At 42.2% G+C, this 22337-nt stretch overlaps 1 protein-coding gene across 1 annotated transcript in view; it reads left to right on the top strand.

The window, feature by feature from the left end:
* The window catches only part of LOC119498812 (partitioning defective 3 homolog), a 334030-nt gene that overhangs the window by 153294 nt on the left and 158399 nt on the right, over nt 1-22337 (top strand). Inside the window, 4 exon segments of the mRNA XM_037787881.1 lie at nt 10753-10844; nt 14167-14250; nt 18089-18214; nt 21431-21849. Of these exon segments, the coding sequence (XP_037643809.1) occupies nt 10753-10844; nt 14167-14250; nt 18089-18214; nt 21431-21849 (721 nt within the window).

Raw genomic sequence — 22337 nt, 5'->3', positions numbered from 1 at the left:
GGCATCCCCTGCTTTATGGTCTATTTGACTCTAAATGGGACCATAATTTACTAAATGAACATCATGCTGTATTGAAGAAGATTTGAAACTAGCGATCGAGACCATAAACTCATGTTTACTGAGGTTAACTGAGGTAATAATTCATCCCTCTGGGGATTAATAAAGGTTCATCTCTTAAATCAAGTGAGAAGTAGGCTCATTTTCTCATAGACTTCTATACAATCAGACTTCTTTTTGCAACCAGAAGACTCGCCCCCTGCTGGCTGTTAGAAAGAATGCAAGTTTAAGGCACTTCAGCACTGGCTTCAGACCAGGTTTGCCGCCTGGTTAACAATAATCAAACCATGCAGGAGTTGTATAAGAATAGAGATTTACAAAAAATGGGTAAATATTAGATTCCTCACGGAGACCTTTGAGAGACACAAGACGTTATGCACAACCATAGATGCACAGGCTTCCATTTAATAGATGCACACAGATAATATCTTCTCTTTTAAAGTCACATACACGCAGACACAATGACTTTCTTCCTCTTTTTCTCCCCATTGTCTATATTCCATCTATATACCACACAAACACGCACCATCCTCCTCTTCTTGTGTAACGGCCCAACCGGCAGCCGGGATGATATAAACTCAGATAACGTCCTCTCTGCTCAATGAATCCTCGAGTTATTGACGATGCCGTCGGCCCGTCTGGATCCCATTATCAAAGTGTCTTCAAAGGAGACTAATTGAATTAGCGCAGGGATCTGTAATTGAAAGCTTGCTTTTAATGATGCATTGTGGTCTCGCACGGAGCCCGGCGTCGACATTAATCAAACGTCTCCCTGTCATGACAGATGGGAACGTGTTGTGCTCCTCAGTATCAACATTATCAGGGGCATCGGGTTTATTTGATCCTAAGAAAACGGCAAAGTTACCTCATCTAAAACTTTGAAACCAGTAGACTTCAGTTTCTCAGTAGTTTCTATTCTCTGTGGGTTGGCATTTTCAAATATACTATTTTTTTTTTTTTTGCTATTTTCTCTGCAGAAATTAATTGAGGAGACACTCAGCTAAATTAAATGTTAGATACGGATTCCCTTTCACAGCTGGTGTCAGCCTGACATCCTACACCAGCATCAGTGCGGCAGATTCTCCGACCTCGTTGACTGACCCAGTAAATAAGACATAGAAGGTCATGTGCAGTGATGTCTGATCATTACATCGCCCTGACACAATGAAATGTGTCGGTGCCCATTCAGGCGGGCCGCAATGAACCTTCTGAGTGCCTTCAGCGAGTGGCTTTTTGGTGGAAATCTGAAGATAGGCCGTCTGTGAGATTAGCACACCTGGAGCTCTCTCTGTGTGTGTGTGTGTGTGTGTGTGTGTGTGTGTTGTCTCACCTCCGAAGAGCTTGATCAGATTTTATTTCTTCCTGAAAGGGGTGAACCCGCTGACCCAGAAGCTATTTGTAGCTTTTTATTTCTTTTCACTTGTCTGTTTTTTCACTCTGTCTGCTGCTCTTGTTTATGCTTCCAAGCCAGCGACAGCTGGGGCCCGAGGCGTTCTGTTTTCCGGTTGTCCATCCGTCCGTCCATCCGTCCCATTCTTGTGAATGTGATATATCAGGAACGCCTGGAGGGAATTTCTTCAAATTTGGCCCAAACGTCCACAAAGGTCAAAGTTCAAGGCCACTGTGACCTTACGTCCGTCCCATTCTTGTGAAAGCAATATCTCAGGAATGCCTGGAGGAAATTGCATTACATCCATGAAATGCATATAAGAGGTGGACGTGGTCACCGTGACGTCACTCATTGGTTTGTGGACCAAAATCTGAATAAGACATTTTTATGCTACCAAAATGTTTTAATTAACTCTATAAACTGAAAACAAACAGTGAAAGGGTTAAAGTTGTAAGACGAAAACACGGACAACTCCCAGACCGGACAACGCCGTGGTAGCGACCTGTCAATCACAAGTTAGCCACGCCCTAAAGCATCCCCTGCTTTATGGTCTATTTGACTCTAAATGGGACCATAATTTACTAAATGAACATCATGCTGTATTGAAGAAGACTTGAAACTAGAGATTGAGACCATAAACTCATGTTTACAATGTTTACTGAGGTAATAAATCAAGTCAGAAGTATAGGCTCATTTTCTCATAGACTTCTATACAATCAGACTTCTTTCTGCAACCAGAGTGTAATCTTAGAACACCTGTGGTGAACTTCAGAAGCACAGATACTCTGCTTGGAACAGCGGTTCCTCACGGACATTTCTACGTGAAGATGGTGCGGCATATTAGTTGAACATCATCTATCTCACTCTCTTGTTTTCAAACTCAGACCCAGATGGTGTGTCGTGGTCTTCAGGTTAGAGGTTAGAGGCTGAGGCTAATTTATAGTCTCTGGTTCAGTGTTTCATCCGGTCGTGAACATATGGAGCTCTGCTGGAGAGGGCACAGATACCGGTTAACAGTGATGGATTGTGTGTGTGTGCGTGCGTGCATGCGTGCGTGCGTGCGTGCGTGCGTCTCTCTGTGGATGGTATGTGTATTCCAGTTCAACATGTCATGTGTGTGTTTTTCATTAGGAAAGGAATGAGCATCTGTATTTGCAAATGAACAAGTTTGTCTTAATGGAACAATTTCATACTTTTTAACAAGCAATCATCACTTAAACAGGAATCCACAATTATTCTTTATGTTTGAAGATAAAATGGGTATATTTCTGAATGTGGTTGCCCTCTTTGAAAGGTGATTTAAATTATGTTTCAAGTAAAACAAAGATGATGAAGTTGTTGAGTAGATTGCATTTAAATTCAAATATTTATTGTCTGCTAATCACAAGCAACCCAATCTGAGGCCTGTACTACGGAGCCAGTTCAACATACCCAGGATATCTTATCATTATCTGGCGTCATTAACCCTAACAACTGTATCCCGATAAGCAGTCTTACGACGCTGGTAATCAACTCAGTAAGTCAACCCAGGGTTTCTCAATCTTCTTACGAGTGCGTTCACATGAACGGGGCGGTGTTTGCAGCATCTGACCAATCACAGACATGGACAAGTCTACAGATTTGCAGACAGACAGACAGACAGACAGACAGAGCGGCACATTTTACAAAGGAAGAGCAAACTATATTAGACAAATACAAAGAAGTTAAACACTTAATCCAAACTAAAAGTAACACAGTTGAAGCTGCCAAATGCAGGAAGGACAGCTGGCAAAACAAAAAAGTCCTGATGTGTGAATGCGTAAATTAACAGACTTATTAATTTAACGGAACACTCAAATGTCAGATATAATCGTCTAGATATAAATAGCTGTAGATACAAGTGTAATGGATGAATGGATTACACTTCATTATGCCCTTTAACAAAGTGACGGCGTGCATGGCTATTTCAACCTTCTTTCAGCTGCGTCCTCATCTCCAACGGTGTGAAACGAACTCAGGAGCAAGTAAAAATATAAATTTAAAAACATAATTCAAAGCGGTAAACACCCACAGCATAAATCCAGCTGTCCTTCCTGCATCTGTCAGTTTAAACTGTGTTTGTTTTTAGTCTGGATTATGACGATAACTTCTTAATGTTTGTGTAATATTATCCTACGATCTGTGCACAGAGCTCTGATTGGTCAGCAGGCGGTGCTTTTATACGAGTTGATCTCTTATCTGGAACTCTTCAGCATACTGTAAGTTACCATGGCGATCAACCCCGGTAAGAAGTGAACCACCGTCGTAGTACGGAAAACCCAGAGTTAACCCTGAAGTTACCTCGCTGATGCCAAATCCTGCTTCGTAGTACAGTCCTCTGGTCTAGAACTGGCAAATGTTTGGTTTAAATCTGAATCAAAGAATAAGAAAACTAGACTGCAAATCTGACCAAAAATTCAGCATTTGTTACTTTAGATGGTATGGACACATTTCAGTTGGTACCCATAAAGCTTTGAGGGGTAGATACACAGCCCTATACTCAAAACGGCAATTAGCAGAAAATGTTTGTTATTAGTCTTTCTTAGCCAATGTAAAACTTCCTCAGTTAAGCTGAAAGCCGTCCTCAGGGTATACCCAGTGAAGGCAACACTTAAACCAGCTGTTCATTTGAATAAATATTTGATAAACTTGGAAAAAGTGTGATAAACTGTAAAAATGAAAAAGTCAGCAAAATTTCAAATTTTAAGGCAACTTTCTGCACTAGATTTTTGAGGAAAACTGTCTTCATTTGAGCCAACTAATTATCTTTTGTTGGGATAACTTATCATTCATATGTAATGTAACTTCAAGTTTTGAGTTTTACATACTAACGATTTCAAGTAATAAAAGTTGTGCCAACTTATTAGTTTTTGTTCAGATAATTTATCTATCTTATCTATAAAAACTTCAAATTTTTAGTTCTACATAATTTATTAAGAATTTTAGACAATAAAAGTGTCATTTAATTCTCGTTCATACAGAAAAACAAAACCAGTTAAGTTAACATGTTTATTTAAATATTAAACAGTATTTAAACTGTAACATTTATACATTAACCAGGGGTGGGAAAAAAATCGATGTATTGCGATTTCTTTTTTACGATTTTCAAATCCATTTTTTAATGCCAGAATTAATATATTTGCTTAATTTGAATCTATGCGGAGGTAGAAGGAAGTTACCGCTTTTAGTGTTATAGTCCGTTTCAAAAAACAAACAAGCCGGCCGCAGTGAGCCGAAAACATTACACATCCAGTAAAGTATGGAAACACTTTGCGTTTCACACATTGCAGGAAAAGCAGAGCTACTCACTCAGGTCATGATGTTGATTTGTGTGTGAAATTCTACGTGTGAAAGACGCATCACTTTATTTGATGCTGCTTTTTAATGCCTCCGCACCAGCGCCAGCCGTGGCCGGAGGACTTGTGTTTTCCTCCGTCCGTCCCATTCTTGTGAACATGATATCTCAGGAACGCCTGGAGGAATTTCCTCAAATTTGACACAAACGTCCGCCTGGACTCAAGGATGAACTGATTCGATTTTGGTGGTCAAAGGTCAGGGTCATTGTAACCTCATGCCACTCCCATTCCCCTTGATATATGATCATTCACAAAATGATGAAGCGATGACATTTTGGACAGACATGGATGTAAACTGGAACGTGACTGTTTGACAGAGGCATACAACTGCAAGGCAGTAATTAGTTTGACTTGACTTAATTAGCACTTGACAAGGTGCATCAACGTTTCTCACTGTTGCATCAGTTTAAATCACTTCCTATCAAGTCTTTCACAGAGGTTGTCAATCTGGAGATGGGGAAACTACGGCATCAAACCTAATGAGCAAAAAAAATTTCCGTGGTATAATATTTTGGAGAATAAATCATTCATATTTAAACTGATTTTGATTTTTAATGCTGTTTTAAATAAATGATAGGATCCAGGTACAGTGCCACAAATGACTAAATATCATTTGTACTTTTTAAAATGTATTATTACATATTTTAAAACTTAATGCAACATTTAAGATTCAACATGACAATGCTTGTTTTCTGTCCCTAAAGACTCCTGTCGGCGACTTCTCTCCACCTCTCGCCTGTGTGTCTGTATGCACACATCCACATCAGTTTGTATGTGACAGTGTGGTCAAAGTGGCAGGAAAGGGGAGCAGGCAGCACTTCATTAAAGTGCAGCATTACTCCACTCGCTCTCTCTCTCTCTCTCCCATACATACACACACACACACACACACACACACACACACACACACACACACAGACACTAGGCGCAGACCACTTCATTTAGTCTGAGAGATAGAAAGGACAGGCCCCAATGGATTCTCCTATTAATCTTTAATGAGCCCCCGAGCCTGAAAACTGCCCGCTTGCCTCTCCTCCTCCACATCCAGGAAACAAACAATGACTCGGCTGGAAAACACATCGGCCGCTCGTCCTCTTACCTGCCTGCCTGTCTGCCTGCTAGCCATTAACCCCCGACTCAGCCCTGAATTATTAATGCCACTATCTATCTCTCTGCTCGCCTGCCCGGCCCACTACCCAGGAACGGGAATGGGCGACGTCTTGATGGTGCGGTTGGGTAAGTGTGGCGATGCCTTCCCTGAGTGTCTCCTTCTGGAATGGACGGGGAAGTTGAAGTAAAAGCTGATTGGTCCATCTGTCAATCAGACTGCTCAAGTCAGCGCGAGTTGGTGCTAATGCTGGGAAGAAGCCAGTGTTATTTTCTTCACAGCTGATACCACATAGTTTTTTTTATTATTTTGTATTCTGGGGGGAAACTAGTTTGTAGAAGCAACAAATATCAAATGGATGCAGCAAAGAGAAAATAAAATAGCTAGCATGTAAATGTAACCAGCAATTTAAACAGGTACAATCACACAGAACTTTGTCCACAATTCTTTTTTTTATTTTTTTTTACGAAGCAAGATTTCTTTACAGTGCAAAACAGGAGCAGGCTGTCAGTCTCCCAGAGCAGGTGGACCTAAAACCTTTAGAACAGCAGATAGTGAAAAGAATGAAAGGCCGATTGAAAAATCACCTCCATCAGCTGAGGTTCAAATTTCATTCCAACCTTTGAAACAGCAGTTTCTCACCACAAGGTCCCTTTGGTGCTCTGAAGCTTTCCATCATATCACAGGACAATCGTCAGCAGATGGATTTGACCATTTGATACCTGAGATTTTAGTCAATAGTCAATTTTCCTTTTTTTTTTTTTTGGAGAACTTTAAAGGGATAGTTTCCCTTATCCCTTTAAGGACTTCTTGTGTTTTTAAAGTCTACATGGATGAGATTTGGACTGTGTATTGGCAAGAATCTGGTGATACGATACGTATCATGATGCAGCGATTACAATTCAATATATTGCCTTACTGTAAGTAAGATTAGGTTGTAGGTTAATGCTAGAGGGAAGATACTGGTATCATATAAAACTAGAAAACCTAAGGAATCCATTGGTACCAACCACATCATACTAGCTTGTCAGGGAGGAGGTTAAATAACGCTCCAAAAATGTGCGCTAAATTTTGGCGAGGAAAGACTGTCATGGCCATTTTCAAAGGGGTCCCTTGACCTCTGACCTCCAGATATGTGAATGAAAATGGGTTTCATTGGTACCCACGTGTCTCCCCTTTACAGACATGCCCACTTTATGATAATCACATGCAGTTTGGGGCAAGTCATAGTCGTAGTTGTGTTGTTAATTGATTTCTAATAATAAATAAATACATACATTTGCATAAAGCAGCATATTTTACCACTCCCATGTTGATAAGAGTATTAAATACTTGACAAATCTCCCTTTATGGTACATTTTGAACAGATAAAAAAATGTGTAATAAATTATGGACAATCATGCGATTAATCAAAATTAAATATTTTAATCAATTGACAGACCTCCCTAAAAGTGCTCAGAAACATGTCATTCCATGACAACTACATGTAAGAAACTCCATCCGCTGATGAAGTTCATTTAATATGATCGAAAGCTGCACAACAGCTGCTACCCAAGTAGTCTGGAGATTATGTTCATCTGCCTTTGGACACGAAGCAACAGGGTGTGTGGGAACTCAAGAAAAAACAAACCACTGCATCAGATGGCGGCTATTATATATCATGTATTTTAATGATATTGTTCCAGAATTGATTGTATATATTGACCCATGGCAGCTACTATAAATGAATATATAATGCTGTAAACACATTCTTTACCACACACTTTTTAGTTATAATTGTGTCTCCGTTTTTTTCTCTAATTTTACTTTCGTCTCCCCATCACTTGCTTCTCCTCTCTCCTTTATTACACGCACACGCACACGTGCGCGCGCGCGCACACACACACACACACACACACACACACGGTGTCTCTGTCTGGCTGTAGAATAGAATCGTCAGCCAGATTCCTCAGAGATGGTGCGTATTGAAATAAAGGGTCTGTGCGATGGCTGCGTACGCTGTGATGAATGCCGATCTCATTTGCTCTTCCTCAGATAGCGACTCCTCTCCCTCTCTGATGTCCCCCGGCCTCACGTCCTTGTCTCCTGATAAATATTGAATGGCGTTAGATGTGTTTCTGAGGCTCTCTGAGTTGTTATTCTCTCTCTGTCTGCTGGACTTTCTCTTTTTTATCTGTGTGTTTTAGGATGTGTGCCATTGTTTCTTCTTGTATATGATCGTGGGTGAAGGGCTCCTCCATACATAGAACAGAAAAGAGTCTATACAGTACTATTAAATGTAATAGGCTTTCTCAATATGGTAGGATAGAGCACATTTTTGACAATGTTCTCTTTATGAATATTCATATTCTTTTAGGATTTTATAGTGCTGTAAAAAATTCTTGGAATGTAGTGCTGCTGTCCACTGATCCGAGAAATGTCTTTAAAGAACCACGCTGTCTTCTTTCTAGTCTAAAAAAGTGTTTTTATTTTCATGTCTGTTGTCAGGACATCAAGACAGAACAATTTAACGTTTTTCTTCAATGAGGCATTTGTGGGCAAAAATCCTTTTTGGTGATGCAGGAACATTTAGTTTGCTGCATAACGACAGGTGGAGTTGCAGCATTTCTTCATTTTAAAGGGGACTTATCAAGAAAAACTCACTTTTTACAGTGCTTGTGCTCATATATTTGGATATCTGGAGTGTCTGCCAACCGGCAAACTGTGAAATAAGACAACCCAGTCTGTTTTGTGGGCTGCCTAGATCAGAAAACATGTGATTCAACAAGCCATTCAGATTTGTATCCCCTTCCTATGCAACTCGATATCACGCCAAAGCGTGTAATAAACCTGCCTGTCTACCAGAGGATAGTGTGTCAGTGTCACGTTTTGCTTCGCAGAGACATGAATATTACGTGCCTGTGTGAACGTGCAGTACCAGCAGGGGGCAACAAAGCCACAGACTTAGGTTTAGGCAAGAAAACCACTTAGTTAGGTTAAGGGAAAACGTCATGGTTGGGATTAAAATAAGTAGGTAAACTAAGTAAAACACATACGGAAACGTCGGTATGGAAAACGTTACAACCGTCACTGCAGAACACGTGACATAACATCACTAACATAACTTGCAAATCAAAACATCGGTCTCAAACGCGGGTTTCCCGGTTGAAAGTCCTGTGTTTGTTGGAGACATCCACCTCCCCACCATAAGTGGTCTTTCCCACTTTATATACTACGTAACTAACTCTGAAGTTAGACTGCACAACACGTGACAAATCTCACGTGACAACCACTACAAAACACCTTCGTGCGGCCTTGTAATATTCACGTCTCGGCGACGCAAAACGTGACACTTTCTTCTGGCGGACAGACGGGTCTATTACACGCTTTGCTGTGAGACTGGACTGCCCTATCTCACATGCAGGCTCATTGAAAGATATCTCCCACAGCTTGAGAACTACCTTTGTAAAGGTGCACTATATTGTTCTCACAAGCCAATCAGAGCAGACTGGGGTTTTTCAGGAAGGGGTCTTAAAGAGACAGGCGCTTAAATGGAGCGTTTCAGACGAAGGTATATTCAGACAGACAGTATGAGAAAAAGAATGTGTTTTTTGAACATTAAAGCATGTAAACATGTTCTGGTAGAAACCCAAAATACAAGTATGAACCTGAAAATGAGTAGGATATGTCCCCTTTATTACATTTATGATGCAAATGCCTATTTTCTTTGGGTTGGGCTACACAAATGACCCATGTTAGATGTTTATCGCGTTCCTCTTATTAATAAGTTCATGTTTCTTAATGTTTTTTTATTTGATTTATCAATACGACACAATACAATTAGCTCTAAGGGGTAAAAAACTTGTACCATAAGTCCGGATCTATGAAAGTTCCTCTTTGTTGTCAGCTTTAAAACATTGCTGACAATTAATTGTTATTTATTAAAGAAACCGTTTCAATTTTACATCACTACAAATTACACACACACACAGACCTCTACCTGCCCTCACACATTTGCATCTCTCTCTGTTGAAGAAAGCTGTGAGTGGGACGTGTTGTCTTTCTGTTTTCATTCTGACAGTGTGCACTTTTTAGCCGCAGGAGACGACTTCCGAACTGAAAGACGGTAGTCAAAAGCCCTTGCATAGTGTTTCTCACACATGTACGCACTCATACGCTGCCCTGCAGCTGTACGTCCTCCAGGCACCCAAAATGTCATGGCAACCGTACGGCAGCCACGGTAACGGCAGGCTCATTTTCATACTGATGAGGCGGCCGGTTGCCGGGGAGGCCTGCGCTGCTGCTGCTGGTGCTGGTGCTGCTGTTGCTGCTCGCTCGTCTCTCCTCTCCGGTGTCGCCCTGAAATTTTAATGACCTTCTTTCTTTGCTTCTCATTTTTCTCCTCTTCGCGCTCAGTGCCCTGTCTGTGTGTGTGTGTGTGTGAGCGTGCGTTTGTGTGTACGTGTCATGAGTCTCAGCTTCAGTATTCAAACAGACCAAGCGTCCACGCACAGTTAATACGAGAAGAGAACAAAGGCAGTGTAATTTGAAGTAAATGAGGATTTTTTTTAAAGGGCATGCATTTTTACACCTGTAGAAGACCTCCTCCGATCTGCTCGTCTCGGCTCCGTCAGGTTAGCGGCTCAGCCTACGTTTTTTAGCTGCTGAAAAGATACTTGAGTTTTTGAAGGTTGGGGTTAGTCTCTTCTCATGTGAAAGAGACTATGGCACGCAGCAAAGGTCACGATTCAGGTTCATGTCTTTTGAATGTCTCTCGCTTCGTACTGATGAAGAACAGCGACGCTCTCTGAAGCCATCTCACTCTTCTTCTTTGTTTGTTCCAGGAGGACGAGGCCAGAGAAGAAGAAAACGGCCGGATCGAGCCGGTCGGTCGAGCCGACTCCTGCATGGACCACACCCCCGTGAGGTCACTAGAGTAAGTCCTTCAGTCACGGATCAGCTTCCCCAGTTTCTGCCTCTCTGGCCCTGCTCACACCTGGCGTTAACATGCGTCATGGGGGGGTGATCCGATAACAAGTGACGAGCTCTAAGTACGTCTGCTCACACCTGGCAGTAGAATGCGTCTCGAGTGACGGGATCTCACTTCACCTCTCCTTATGCAAATAAACACATATATTATTTACGTTTGCAAAGACCAAATTCGTTGTTGTTTTTAACCTGCGGGACACAGCAGCAGCAATATCCCACATAATCATGAATTCAGGTACATTTTATGAACATAAAAATATTGTCGGTCCCCTGGGACTTCGATACGGGAGCTTCAGAGAGCCGGGGATGAGAGCAGGCGGGCGGGCGGGCAGGCATGTGTCAGATCTGTGCAGACTGCAGAGCACCAGAACAATAACACTGACACATCGACGACCAGCTATTAAGCTATATAACTATATATTAAGCTATTTTGTTGAGTTGCCTCCTTGATGCAGTGTAGGCTACATGTCTAGGTCTTTTATTGTGAAAGGTCAGAACGGAAGGAGTGAAGCTGTTTTGCGCTGCTGTTGACAATGTGGGAGTAATAAAGTGTTTGCTGTTACTTTATTAAAGTATAGGCACACCGCAACCCTCGGCTATAGTTGTGGATCACCTCTCAGGTGAGTAGGCGGTCCTTAATGTGGCCCAGGACACATTTGCGTACACACTACTAAAAGAATGCGGCCATATGTGGTCCAGACTACCTCTGAATGTGGTCTGAGTGATGAGTCCTCAGTGCGTCTCGAGTGCGTTCACATCTGTACTCAGAGCCGTCCACTTGTGATCCGATCACCCAGGATGCATGTTAATACCAGGTCTGAACAGGGCGTCTGTGTCCTCACTTTCCTGCTGAAACTCAATAACCCTGCTGACACTAGAGTGGTGAGTGTTGAGCACATTGCTGAATATTCAAGCGGTTTTATTTCAAAATGTGATATCCACCATTTGGAAAAAAGTAAATTCTCTAAATTTGACTCTAATGTGAACATGCATAGCTCCACTATTGGAGATTGAATTATCCATATTTGTGCAAATGTTTTGTTTTACATTTCTGGTTGACAGATTTTTCCAAATGGATAGAGATTTGGAATGAAACTCATTTTGTGTCACCGCACCTGCATAACCCTAAAAGAAAGTTCTGTGTTATTACAACTCATGTCCTCTTTTGTAGTTTTGGCCATCATTTCAGTAATTATAACGTAGGACTCAACGAAAGAATCTCGCTCAAACAGTGACACAATTATAACCAGTAGGAACGATGGCCAAAACTGTGAAAAATACTTGTCTGAAACTACATTCTCCCTTCTACGCTGACCTGGGTAAATCAGCCCCTCTCTTCCCTTTCTCTACATAATAAGTACTCTAAAGGTAGACCAGCAGCTCATATATTGTAATCCTGGTTTGTTTGTAGAAAATCTCATTTCAACCCTGCTTCCTGATTTACATAATTCTCTTTTGTTGGAGCAAAATGATCCTCGTCTCGCCATCAGAGCTCTCCCACGCACTAACCCATTCAGCTCCCGTTATTAACAACTGTGTTTTGTTTTGTTATTTTGCTCTGTTGCATGCTTCCAGTTTAATATGCAGGTATGGTATTGTTATTATTCCTATGATTTCCCAGAGACTCTGGCTTCTCCCGCCTCTTAGTTGTCAACGAGGGGCCCATTTTCCCCGAGCTAATCATAGTCATTGTATCAAAGCTGTGGGCAGATTAGATTTTGGCATCTTGTAAAAATGTGCCTGTGTGTAGATGTTTTACAGCCAAACAAGTTGAAGAACGCTGCCTCGGAAAGAGTAAATAGCTGCGACTGTGTTTTGTTGCTTTTAAAAAGGGTCAAAGGATGTCATCGACAATATTCATCCACGTTAAATGCAATGAAATGATAGACAGCCTCGGGCTTCATCGCAAAAGCATCCGTCCGTGTAAAGTATAGGTTAAAGTTTGAATTCATTTTACCTCACTTTAAGGGTGCTGCATTTGAAATTCAGAGCATTAATATTGCAGCAAACAACTATTTGCTATGTGAAGATATAGAGGAGTAATGTCTACCTGAGCAGAGAGTGAAGTCGAAATAAAATATAATACGAATAAGTATGTTTTCTTTAGTGTATAATCACCTAAAAAAAATAATCGTGTTTTCTTTACCTTAGAATGAGCCGTTTATATCTACAAAGGGAGCGGGCCCTCTTCACTGAGCCGCCATGTTCCTACAGTAGCCCAGAACGGACAAACCAAACGCTGTCTCTAGAGAGAGCCATTCCCGTTTTCACATCAGCCACCGTAGTTCTACGCGCTAGATCACACGGGAGAAAGTTTCAGTCGGTTGATATCTGCATCCTCACCGTTAGATGCTGCCAAATCCTACACACTGTACCTTTAAGTCTGTTGCTGTTCTTCAACTGTGCACTGCCGTTTTTACGCATTTACAGTCGTACTCAGTTTCAAGTATCCAGAACCAAGCACTGACTCTCCGTCCAGACATTCACACCTGAAACGTACAAAACTGCAAGTGTTCAACTGTCACAGAATTTCACCGGCATGTCGAAGACGTGATGTTATTTTGTTCTGACGTGGGCTGTGATTTGGCCTGCTGAATCGCTGCAATCTGAAACAAAAGAGAGAAAAAAAAAAACAAGGACATGGTTCCGTTCTTTCGCTGCAAGCAACGTCGTCAAAGAGAGCCTCACGCACTGAGCATGCTTTTTGAACGCGAGGCGCATTTCAGCTGTGAACATCTGCACATAGGATGAACATCAAACATGCTGTAAAAATGTGACACAAGAAGGACAGTGTTACACTTTGTAGATATGTGTCTTGATGTGTCTTGAACATTTATGTCAGACTTTAGCAACATTGTAGGATTGTAGTTTTTCCCTGACCAAAAAATAAGTCTGCAGCTTTTTGCAATTCAATTCAGATGCATCCCTAAAGAAATGACAGTTCTCAGTCTCTGACAGTCTGAGTCCCCATGACGATTGACGGAGTCTAAATTGTGTGTGTGAGGATTTTTAGTGTTCCTTGTTATCCCTGACATGTGTTTGATTTATTTGGATTGCTCTGTTTTATTGTCTTTATTTTATCAGTCTCCTCCAACACCTCCTTGCTTTCTGTTTTTATTTCACCTTGTTTCTTTCATCATCATCTCATTTCCTGTTTTGTTTTTCCCCCACATGGTGTCACCCCTCTCCTCTCCTCTCCTCTCCTCTCCTCTCAACCCACACCCATCCACTCCGGTTTTCTCCATCTCCCATCCGTCGCCGTCTCCCAGAGACATAGTCAAACTGGTGGAGGTGTCAAACGACGGTGGGCCCCTGGGAATCCACGTGGTGCCTTTCAGTGGCAGGGACCGCAGGTAACAATAACCAGAGCAGAGCCGTGGTGCTGTTCAGACAGGGGCCTTAAACACATCTAACAAGGTCATAGTGGTTAAAACACGTCTCAATAAAGAACACCATTAAAATCACTTACTTTCTGTGTTAAGACTTGTACAAGACAGGGTTACTGTAGTAGTAGACAATGGAAGCATCAGTATATGACATTTTTGTTTTATTTTTCATTTCATATATTTTATTAAAGGCAGAATGAGTAAAAAAAAAAACAATGTATAGACTCATACAAAACCCTCTCAATCCTCACTTCTGACGCACTAGAAGTGTGTGGCAGTGTCTGTATCTGCAGAGACTCGGCATGTATTTACTTATGTTGCTGTGTCCGGGACGTTTCTGGTTGTCAAACTCTATAAAAACGTAGCGACCGGGTGCCAGATCGATCGTAAGCACGCATCGAAGAGGAGGCTACGGAAATGGCTGACACGGCACAGAAAAAAGCGCAAAGCTCTAGGGCTGTCCTCGACCAAACACTCATGCATACATTTTTGACGACTAATCGATTAGTTGATTTAATGGACAGATCTGTAAAACTGAGTTTCTCCACAAAGAATCACACAAAAGCAACACTTTAAATCTGGTGTTTCCCAGAGGTGTGTTTCCCGACGCACAGAGGTTGTCACCTAACTCCAATGTAAACCCACCCACGGTGTTATTCAACGGTCGGAGCAAGTGACGTAGTATCAATAGCATGAGAGTCCGTTCAGGGCGGGAGGAGTCGTGGACGGGTCAAACTAACACAAGACTTTCAACCAGGAGACTGCTGTTTGTGTCCCGTGTGAAACTAAAAGTAACTTATTTTGTTACGTCGTTAGTCATGTGGTTAGTGGGTATCGTCAACCATGACCTTATGAAAGGACACTATGCATGTAACGAGCGTATATTGACACGCTGTCCCTGGTACATCCAAAAGAAACGCAAGAGGGGTACCCCGTGCGTCGGTCTCCGATGCTGAGGGGCACTGACCAAACAAATGTTGTTTGCAAACCACAACCGACAAATCCTACTCATTCTGCCTTTAAAAACAATCCATGTTATCATGACCTACACTCAGTCTCTATGTTTATAGTTCTGTATTGTAACTAGCTGTGTTTGATTAGAGACAGACTAGTTTTGCTTACGTTGGGTCATTTTCTTTTTTTTCCCCTCTTTTTCACTTTTTAGTCAGTTTAGCAGTGGAACCCTGAGTTGTACAGACAGCTTTTAGATAAAATAAAAAGGAAAGAAAATTGCCCACTTACTCCTTTTAGCTCAAGACTTGTCAGCCTTATTGTAGACTCATAAAAAAATAACTTGCATTTGATGAATTTGGTTCCTGGTAAAAAAAAGAAAAATGGCTTTGTTAATTTTTGGCTTTTTGAGGTTTGCAAAAAAATACTGGAAAGAAGTGTGCTACATCACCTGAGACACGCAAACACACATGCATACCGGACATTCCTCTTTGATGCCCATGTGCAATCACTTCATCACTCATATAAACCCAATGCCATGCGCACACACACACACACACACACACACAGACACACAGGTTTACACTGCCGGCATCATGAAGCCATTTCGCCAGTTTACAGTGATCAATCATGCTTGTTTAGGGTTTGCACGTGACCGTCATCTTTCTCTCTGGCTGCTGTCACATCAGCTTTACATGTTACAAAGGGTACGTTGAGCAGTGCACACGCACGCACACATAACTGCAGCACATTCAGAAGCACACATGCACAGCTGGAACTAAGCTGTGAAGGAATTAGAGGAATTTCACATCTGGTTTAAATCTACCAAGAGAGGCAGTTTTAGGAGGTTGTGATCCAAGTACATATACAGCTTTTCACAGTCACTACAAGGACCCAGTTAAAAACCTCAGTATAGTTGAGTGTGTAACATCGTTCGAAGCTGACCTTTATATGGAGGTCCTATACTCATTATTTAAAGAATGTATAAAACTGGTGTAGACCAGTTTAAGATTGGTTGCTTGGTATGTTTTTATTATGCCAGGCGGTTTTCTGCCACCAGCACAGAGCCAACAGATATCTGGACTTTCTTTATGTATGACTCACAAACACGATCAGTGACTACAAACTCACTGTCGCGCTTTATTGAAAATCAAGATCATATCACTTTTCCCACCGCCCGACTTAATCAACCTAAAAGCACATTTCTAATGCACTTTTCTTTTATTGGGGAAATGTCAGGGTAGGCGTTATCCCAAGATTAAGATGCCCGGCTTTCATCAGAGAAATAGCCCCTCCACAGCAAATCGCATTGTGTTCGCACTCAAATTCAATCAGCGGAATTGTCTCTGAACTTTTTTCAACTCTTGAACTTCTCTGCCCTCTCCGTAATCACATTTCCATTCATATTGAATTATAAGCCTCAGGCGAGGGCGAGTATTAAACCCTAAAATCAACCCAATTTACCTAGGCGACGCTCGCTCACACTACCTCAGAAAAAGCCCCGATACACACGGACACAGACTATAAACCGAAGAAGACTCGATTAGGTTTGTGCCGTCTCTCCCACCCGCGGTTGATTTTCTTTCCTCAGACTCGGATCTCTAATCCGCAAAGCGCCCTTTCAGGTGAAGTTAGCCTCTCGCTGCGGCGGTGCGGGGAGGCATAAGCCATTTTGCCACACCGGATTACAGGGCGACAACGGTTGCAGCTCAGTGCTGCCGGTGTGATAGACCAGCCTCGCTCCAATCCGTCTGCTATCACTGTTTAATGGTGCTGCCTACTGTCGCTCTCTGGAAGCACTTTGTTTATTTTTTTTTGCTTAGAAAAAGGACGCAGGAGTCCTAGGGGTTAGAAAATTAACACCTGCGAAGCGTCGACCCCCGGCAGAGCTACAGGCGAGTTGATTGCCGTTGAATAGATGCCTCCCCCACACAGCCTCTAAAGCACCCTGACGTGATGGGACTGCTTTCTCTCGTAAGCCTCATTGGTACACTGATGATGCAAATGACAGGACCACACTGTACGCTCCCTTCAAGTACCGCATGGTGAAGCACAGGCAGCAATTAGGCACTGCGCTTTCTTTTTCTTTTCTTTTTTTACCGGAAAAGCGTGTCATTAACGTCGCACACACTGATTGTTGGATAGCCACCTGACCGTGGGGATCTTTGTATTCAAGATTTTTGTAGGTTGAAATAAAGCAAGCCACAGAACAACAAAGCATTTGATCAAAAATACAAAGACTTTAAAGGCCTCAAAGACTTCGGGTGAACTTTTAAAGAACAAAATCCAGTTGTTTTCTTTCCCTCGTGGTCGCAAATTGCGTGTAGCGTGATCTGACATGCAGTCTGCCTGAACTTGAGCGGAAATCGAAACTTAACTACGGCTTTGAGAGCAATTTGTTTGCCCGTCACGTGAATTATGTAACTTGCAAGCTAGGACCACCGATTCGCCAAACCTGCTTGCTTGTATTAGTAACGAGTAACAAAGATTCTTATGTATTGAAGTAAAAGTGTATATTTTTTTCAGGAAATGTAGTGGCGTAAAAATTAAAGTTGGCAGAAATAAAATAACTCAAGTAAAGTACATATACTCCCAAGAAATACTTGAGTTTTGTAACAAAGTGTTATTATTCTGTTACATTACACCACTAGACACAGACGGGTACAGGAGATTTTTCTTTTTATTCCGCACACAGTCTTTTTAGCAGAGTTTGTCCTCAAAGAAAGTCACTGTGTTATAATTCCAACATATCATACTATAGTGCACTCTCTACCTCAGCTACAGCAAAGCAGCCACATTGAATCCACAGACGTCCTCTTGCATCTTGTTGACATGAACTTTTGAACCTTTTCAGGACTCTTGGCTTGTTGGTCAAGCGTCTGGAGAAGGGGGGCAAGGCCGAGCAGCAGGGCCTCTTCCTGGAGAACGACTGCATCGTCCGTATCAATAACGGAGACCTGCGAAACATCCGCTTTGAACAGTAAGACAGCAGCTCACCGGAGACCACTGCTGAGCTCCGGTGGTCCCTGGTGTTCATGTGTGATTTGGCTTTTTTTTTGGCACCTTGGCTTCTTCCCCTCGTCTAATACCTCCAGTCCTAAACCCTTCTTCTTCTTCTTGCTGTTATCCTCTCTCCTCATGCCTTCGTGAGCCTCCTCTCTGCACTCCTGCTGCCAGTGCACACAGCCTGTCACTGTGCTAAGCTAACCTTTCCCTATTTAACTCCTGTAGGTCGCACTCTCAATCGCTGAAGCGGTCACCCTGCAATCCTCTCAGCCTGTATTCCCCTGTGTTTCAGCAGCAGCTCCGCTGGACTCCCGTTGTAACACCTCTCTCTCTCTCTCTCTCGCTCCTTCCATTGGAAGGAATGGGAATAAGGCTCCTAACATTCACAGCCTCTGCTTTTTCAGCTCTGTTCACACACTTTCATAACCTTCCTAACCAAACCCACCTGCTAACTCCCCTCCCTCTTTTCTATAAATGCTGTGTGCATGCTTCCATGCTGCGTATAGAATGTTACCTGCTCAATACAATTCCTGAAATCCAGGGATGCGTATACAGTATATGTGTCTGATCTGATTCTCACCTGTCAGCATAAATGTATACTAATGTCTGGTTTCAACCTCATTATATATATGTGATATACTGTACATATAAGGCAACTATTATGCAAAGAACCACCTACAGTACACATTCACACACACACACACACACACACACACACACACACACACACACACACGCACACATAGGTGTATTATGATGATGCATTTCTGTCTCATGGGACTTTACATGCAGTAATTTAAAGGGTCTGTTCACCCAAATTATTAAAGAAATAAGAAATATATATATATATATATATATATATATAAAGGCAGGTGGTCATAATGTTATGGTGGATCGGTGTATATATATATTTTTTATATATATATATGTATACACCGATCAGCCATAACATTATGACCACCTGCCTAATATTGAGTAGGTCCCCCTTTTGCCACCAGAACAGCCCTGATCCGTCGAGGCATGGACTCCACTAGACCTCTGAAGGTCTGCTGTGGTATCTGGCACCAAGCCGTCAGTAGCAGATCCTTTAAGTCCTGTAAATTGCGAGGTGGGGCCTCCGTGGATCGGACTCATTTGTCCAGCACATCCCACAGATGCTCCATTGGATTGAGATCTGGAGAATTTGGAGGCCCTTGTGAAAGTCGCTCACATCCTTACACTGGCCCATTTTTTCTGCTTCCAACACAAAGTTCAAAGTTCAAAATGTTCACTTGCTGTCTAATATATCCCCCCCCACTGCCAGGTGCCATTGTAACAAGATAGTCAATGTTATTCTCTTCACCTGTCAGTGGGCTTAATGTTATGGCTGATCTGTAAAGCCACACTTGACTGTATATAGTTTCCACTTGCCTCTTATCTAGCTAGTATGTAGCCATGCAGATAGTTTTGGTTTTATTTGTTGAGGCTTTGAAATGTCTTATCTCTGAGATTTTCATCTACATTTTAATCTCCACTCCAACACAATGGAGTTTCACTTCAGTAGCTGTCCCTGTATTCTGGATAATACTAAGAACATGCAGTCCAAAAAAAGGGACTACTTGTTTCATTTGTATTGGAGTGGAGGAAGAAATCTACAGTAGGTAAACGCCAGGCGATTAAACCAAAGCTATCACATATATAATAATAATAATAATAATAATAATATAATAATAATCCCTGGGGGAAATTGGAACATTACAGTTGCTCTTATACATAAATAAATAAAAAATGGAAAGAAAGAAGAAATAAAAGAGCATGTAAAATGTAATTTATGTACATAATACTACTATATATAACAATATTTGCAGATATAATTTAATAATAAAAATAAAAATGTACAAATATGGACATCAAACAGTGTGAACACTTTATAATAACCATCATTAATAAATGATAAATTGATAGTTAATTGGACTTAGTTGATATTTATTTTTCTATTAAACAATTAAATGATAATTAATGTTTACTAATTATTAGTAATGCTATAATGTCTATTTTATTATTAGTTTGTGTAATATGAAATAATTGTATGTGAATGTATCATAGCATACATTGAGATTGCATTAGTAAAGTATTTATTATCAGTTTATTGTGCACACATAACATTCTATATACAATATTAAGTATTTATTAATGATTAACAAATGGTTATTAAACATTTAAGACATTTTGAAATGTTCAGTTTAAATGCAGTATTAATGTCAGATTATTGCACGGATAAATTATTGCACAAATCATTGTACAGTTAAGTTAAGTCAGTATCTGTCACTGTGAGTACTTGTGAGAAATAATAATAATAATTTGGATGAATCTTAAATCCCAGATTCTGAGGTTATGGTGTCCCAACCAACCGTGCTGTTGAGCCATGAGTCATGTAATGGACGGGAATAAGTCCTCTATAGATAGTGTCGTTACAAGAGCGTCAACAGTTGTTATTTAACACATTACATCTTGTCTGCCACTCAATTCAGCCTGACATCGTAAAGATGCCGAGACGAGACCCACAGGGGAGGTTATTAGTAGCTGGGAAAAAATGGTCCCGGAATTTCACAACCAAATTCTCTTGGGGGCCACGTTTTAGTTGTCATTCAGGGGGCCGGGGGAGCCGTAGGAATTCTGAGGCCCCGGCATTTTCCAGAACGTCTGTGCAGCTGTCAGAGGGGGCGGCAAGGGAAGAGCCATACCAAAGCCTGCTTTATTGAAACAGGTGGTGCTAACCAGGCTCCGCTGTTACAGGGTGCTGACAGCCAACATAAGTTTCCATTCACACCTACTGTACATGAGCTCACGCCGAAAGCGGGTTTAAAAGAGGATTTTCTGCAAACTATCCGACGGATAGAGGTCTCCTTCATCTGGAGCCAAATGAGGGGATTATGCGATGGAGCTGTCGGGGAGGGTTCGGTCTCTTTTTAGAGCCGCTCACGCTGGCAATAAGTATTAATTAACATGTCAGAATGTTCAGGTGGGCGAAGATGGATTTTATTTATATAGCTGTGTGTGAGAGAGAGAAACATCAGGCTGCTTCACTGGGCAAGTTTGTGCAGACAAGACTGTGTTAACAGTTGCTGAGAGAAGTATTTAGGGCTGAAATCCCTCTCTCTTCCTCTCATCCTCCTTTCAAATCTCTCCCTCCCTCTCTTTTCCATCCCAGAGCTCAGAACATGTTCCGTCAGGCCATGCGCTCTCCTGTCATCATGTTCCACGTGGTGCCGTCGTCCATGAAGGCCCACTACGAGCAGCTGTCCCACGCCGAGAGGAACCCGGCGTACGCCTCGGGCCGTTTCAGCCCCGACTCCCTGACCGGCAGCACCGTCTCCGGCGTGGACCACGCGCCGCACAGGATGTCCCGGCACGGTTCCCAAACACACCCACACTCCCATCCGCATCCTCAATCCCACGCTCACCCAGACCCGACTGGTGACGGCTACCCCCCTCTGAATCACCCGGGAGTCTCGGCAGCCAAGCCGCCAACGGGACACACCCCCTCGCCTCAGAGGGGGCTAAACGCCACGCCAACAGCAGGATATACCAAAAAAGTCGGGAGGAGGCTCAACATCCAGCTAAAGAAAGGTGAGGTGGAGAAGATGGGACAAACTACTTTAGTGCCCAGAGAGTCTGTGTTTTAACTTTAAGGGGCTTTATGTGAGAATCAGAAATTGACAGTGAGACCTGTGGCAGCTAAGTCAATGACAATCGGCATCCTATTGGTAGATGTGAGCGAGCATCGGTCAAAACAGTGAGACGAAACACACGAGCAGCTAAAACCACAATATCACTATATTTCAACTGCTTGGCAGTAATGTTAGCTGACCAAACGGAGGTCTCTCCATGAATCGAAGGCCCGGCCCATATTGATCCTAGTGTTAACTTTTCCTGCTTCAGCCACCTGATCGTGTTCAGAAGGCACAAGGGAGACACCGTAGTTTTGGTCTCCTGGGCCGGAGTCGATAACGGTACTCGCTCCGGAGTTAACCCCCGTCACTCCACTCAGCAGCAGGGAAAAAAGACACGTGAAACCGCCGATGGTCGTGAGGAGCTGCAGCACTTATTTCTACCCA

Source organism: Sebastes umbrosus, chromosome 12 (assembly GCF_015220745.1).
Source record: "Sebastes umbrosus isolate fSebUmb1 chromosome 12, fSebUmb1.pri, whole genome shotgun sequence".
Taxonomy (NCBI): Eukaryota; Metazoa; Chordata; class Actinopteri; order Perciformes; family Sebastidae; genus Sebastes; species Sebastes umbrosus.
Note: the sequence above shows the minus strand (reverse complement) of the source record. Positions and strands in the feature narration are given on the sequence as shown.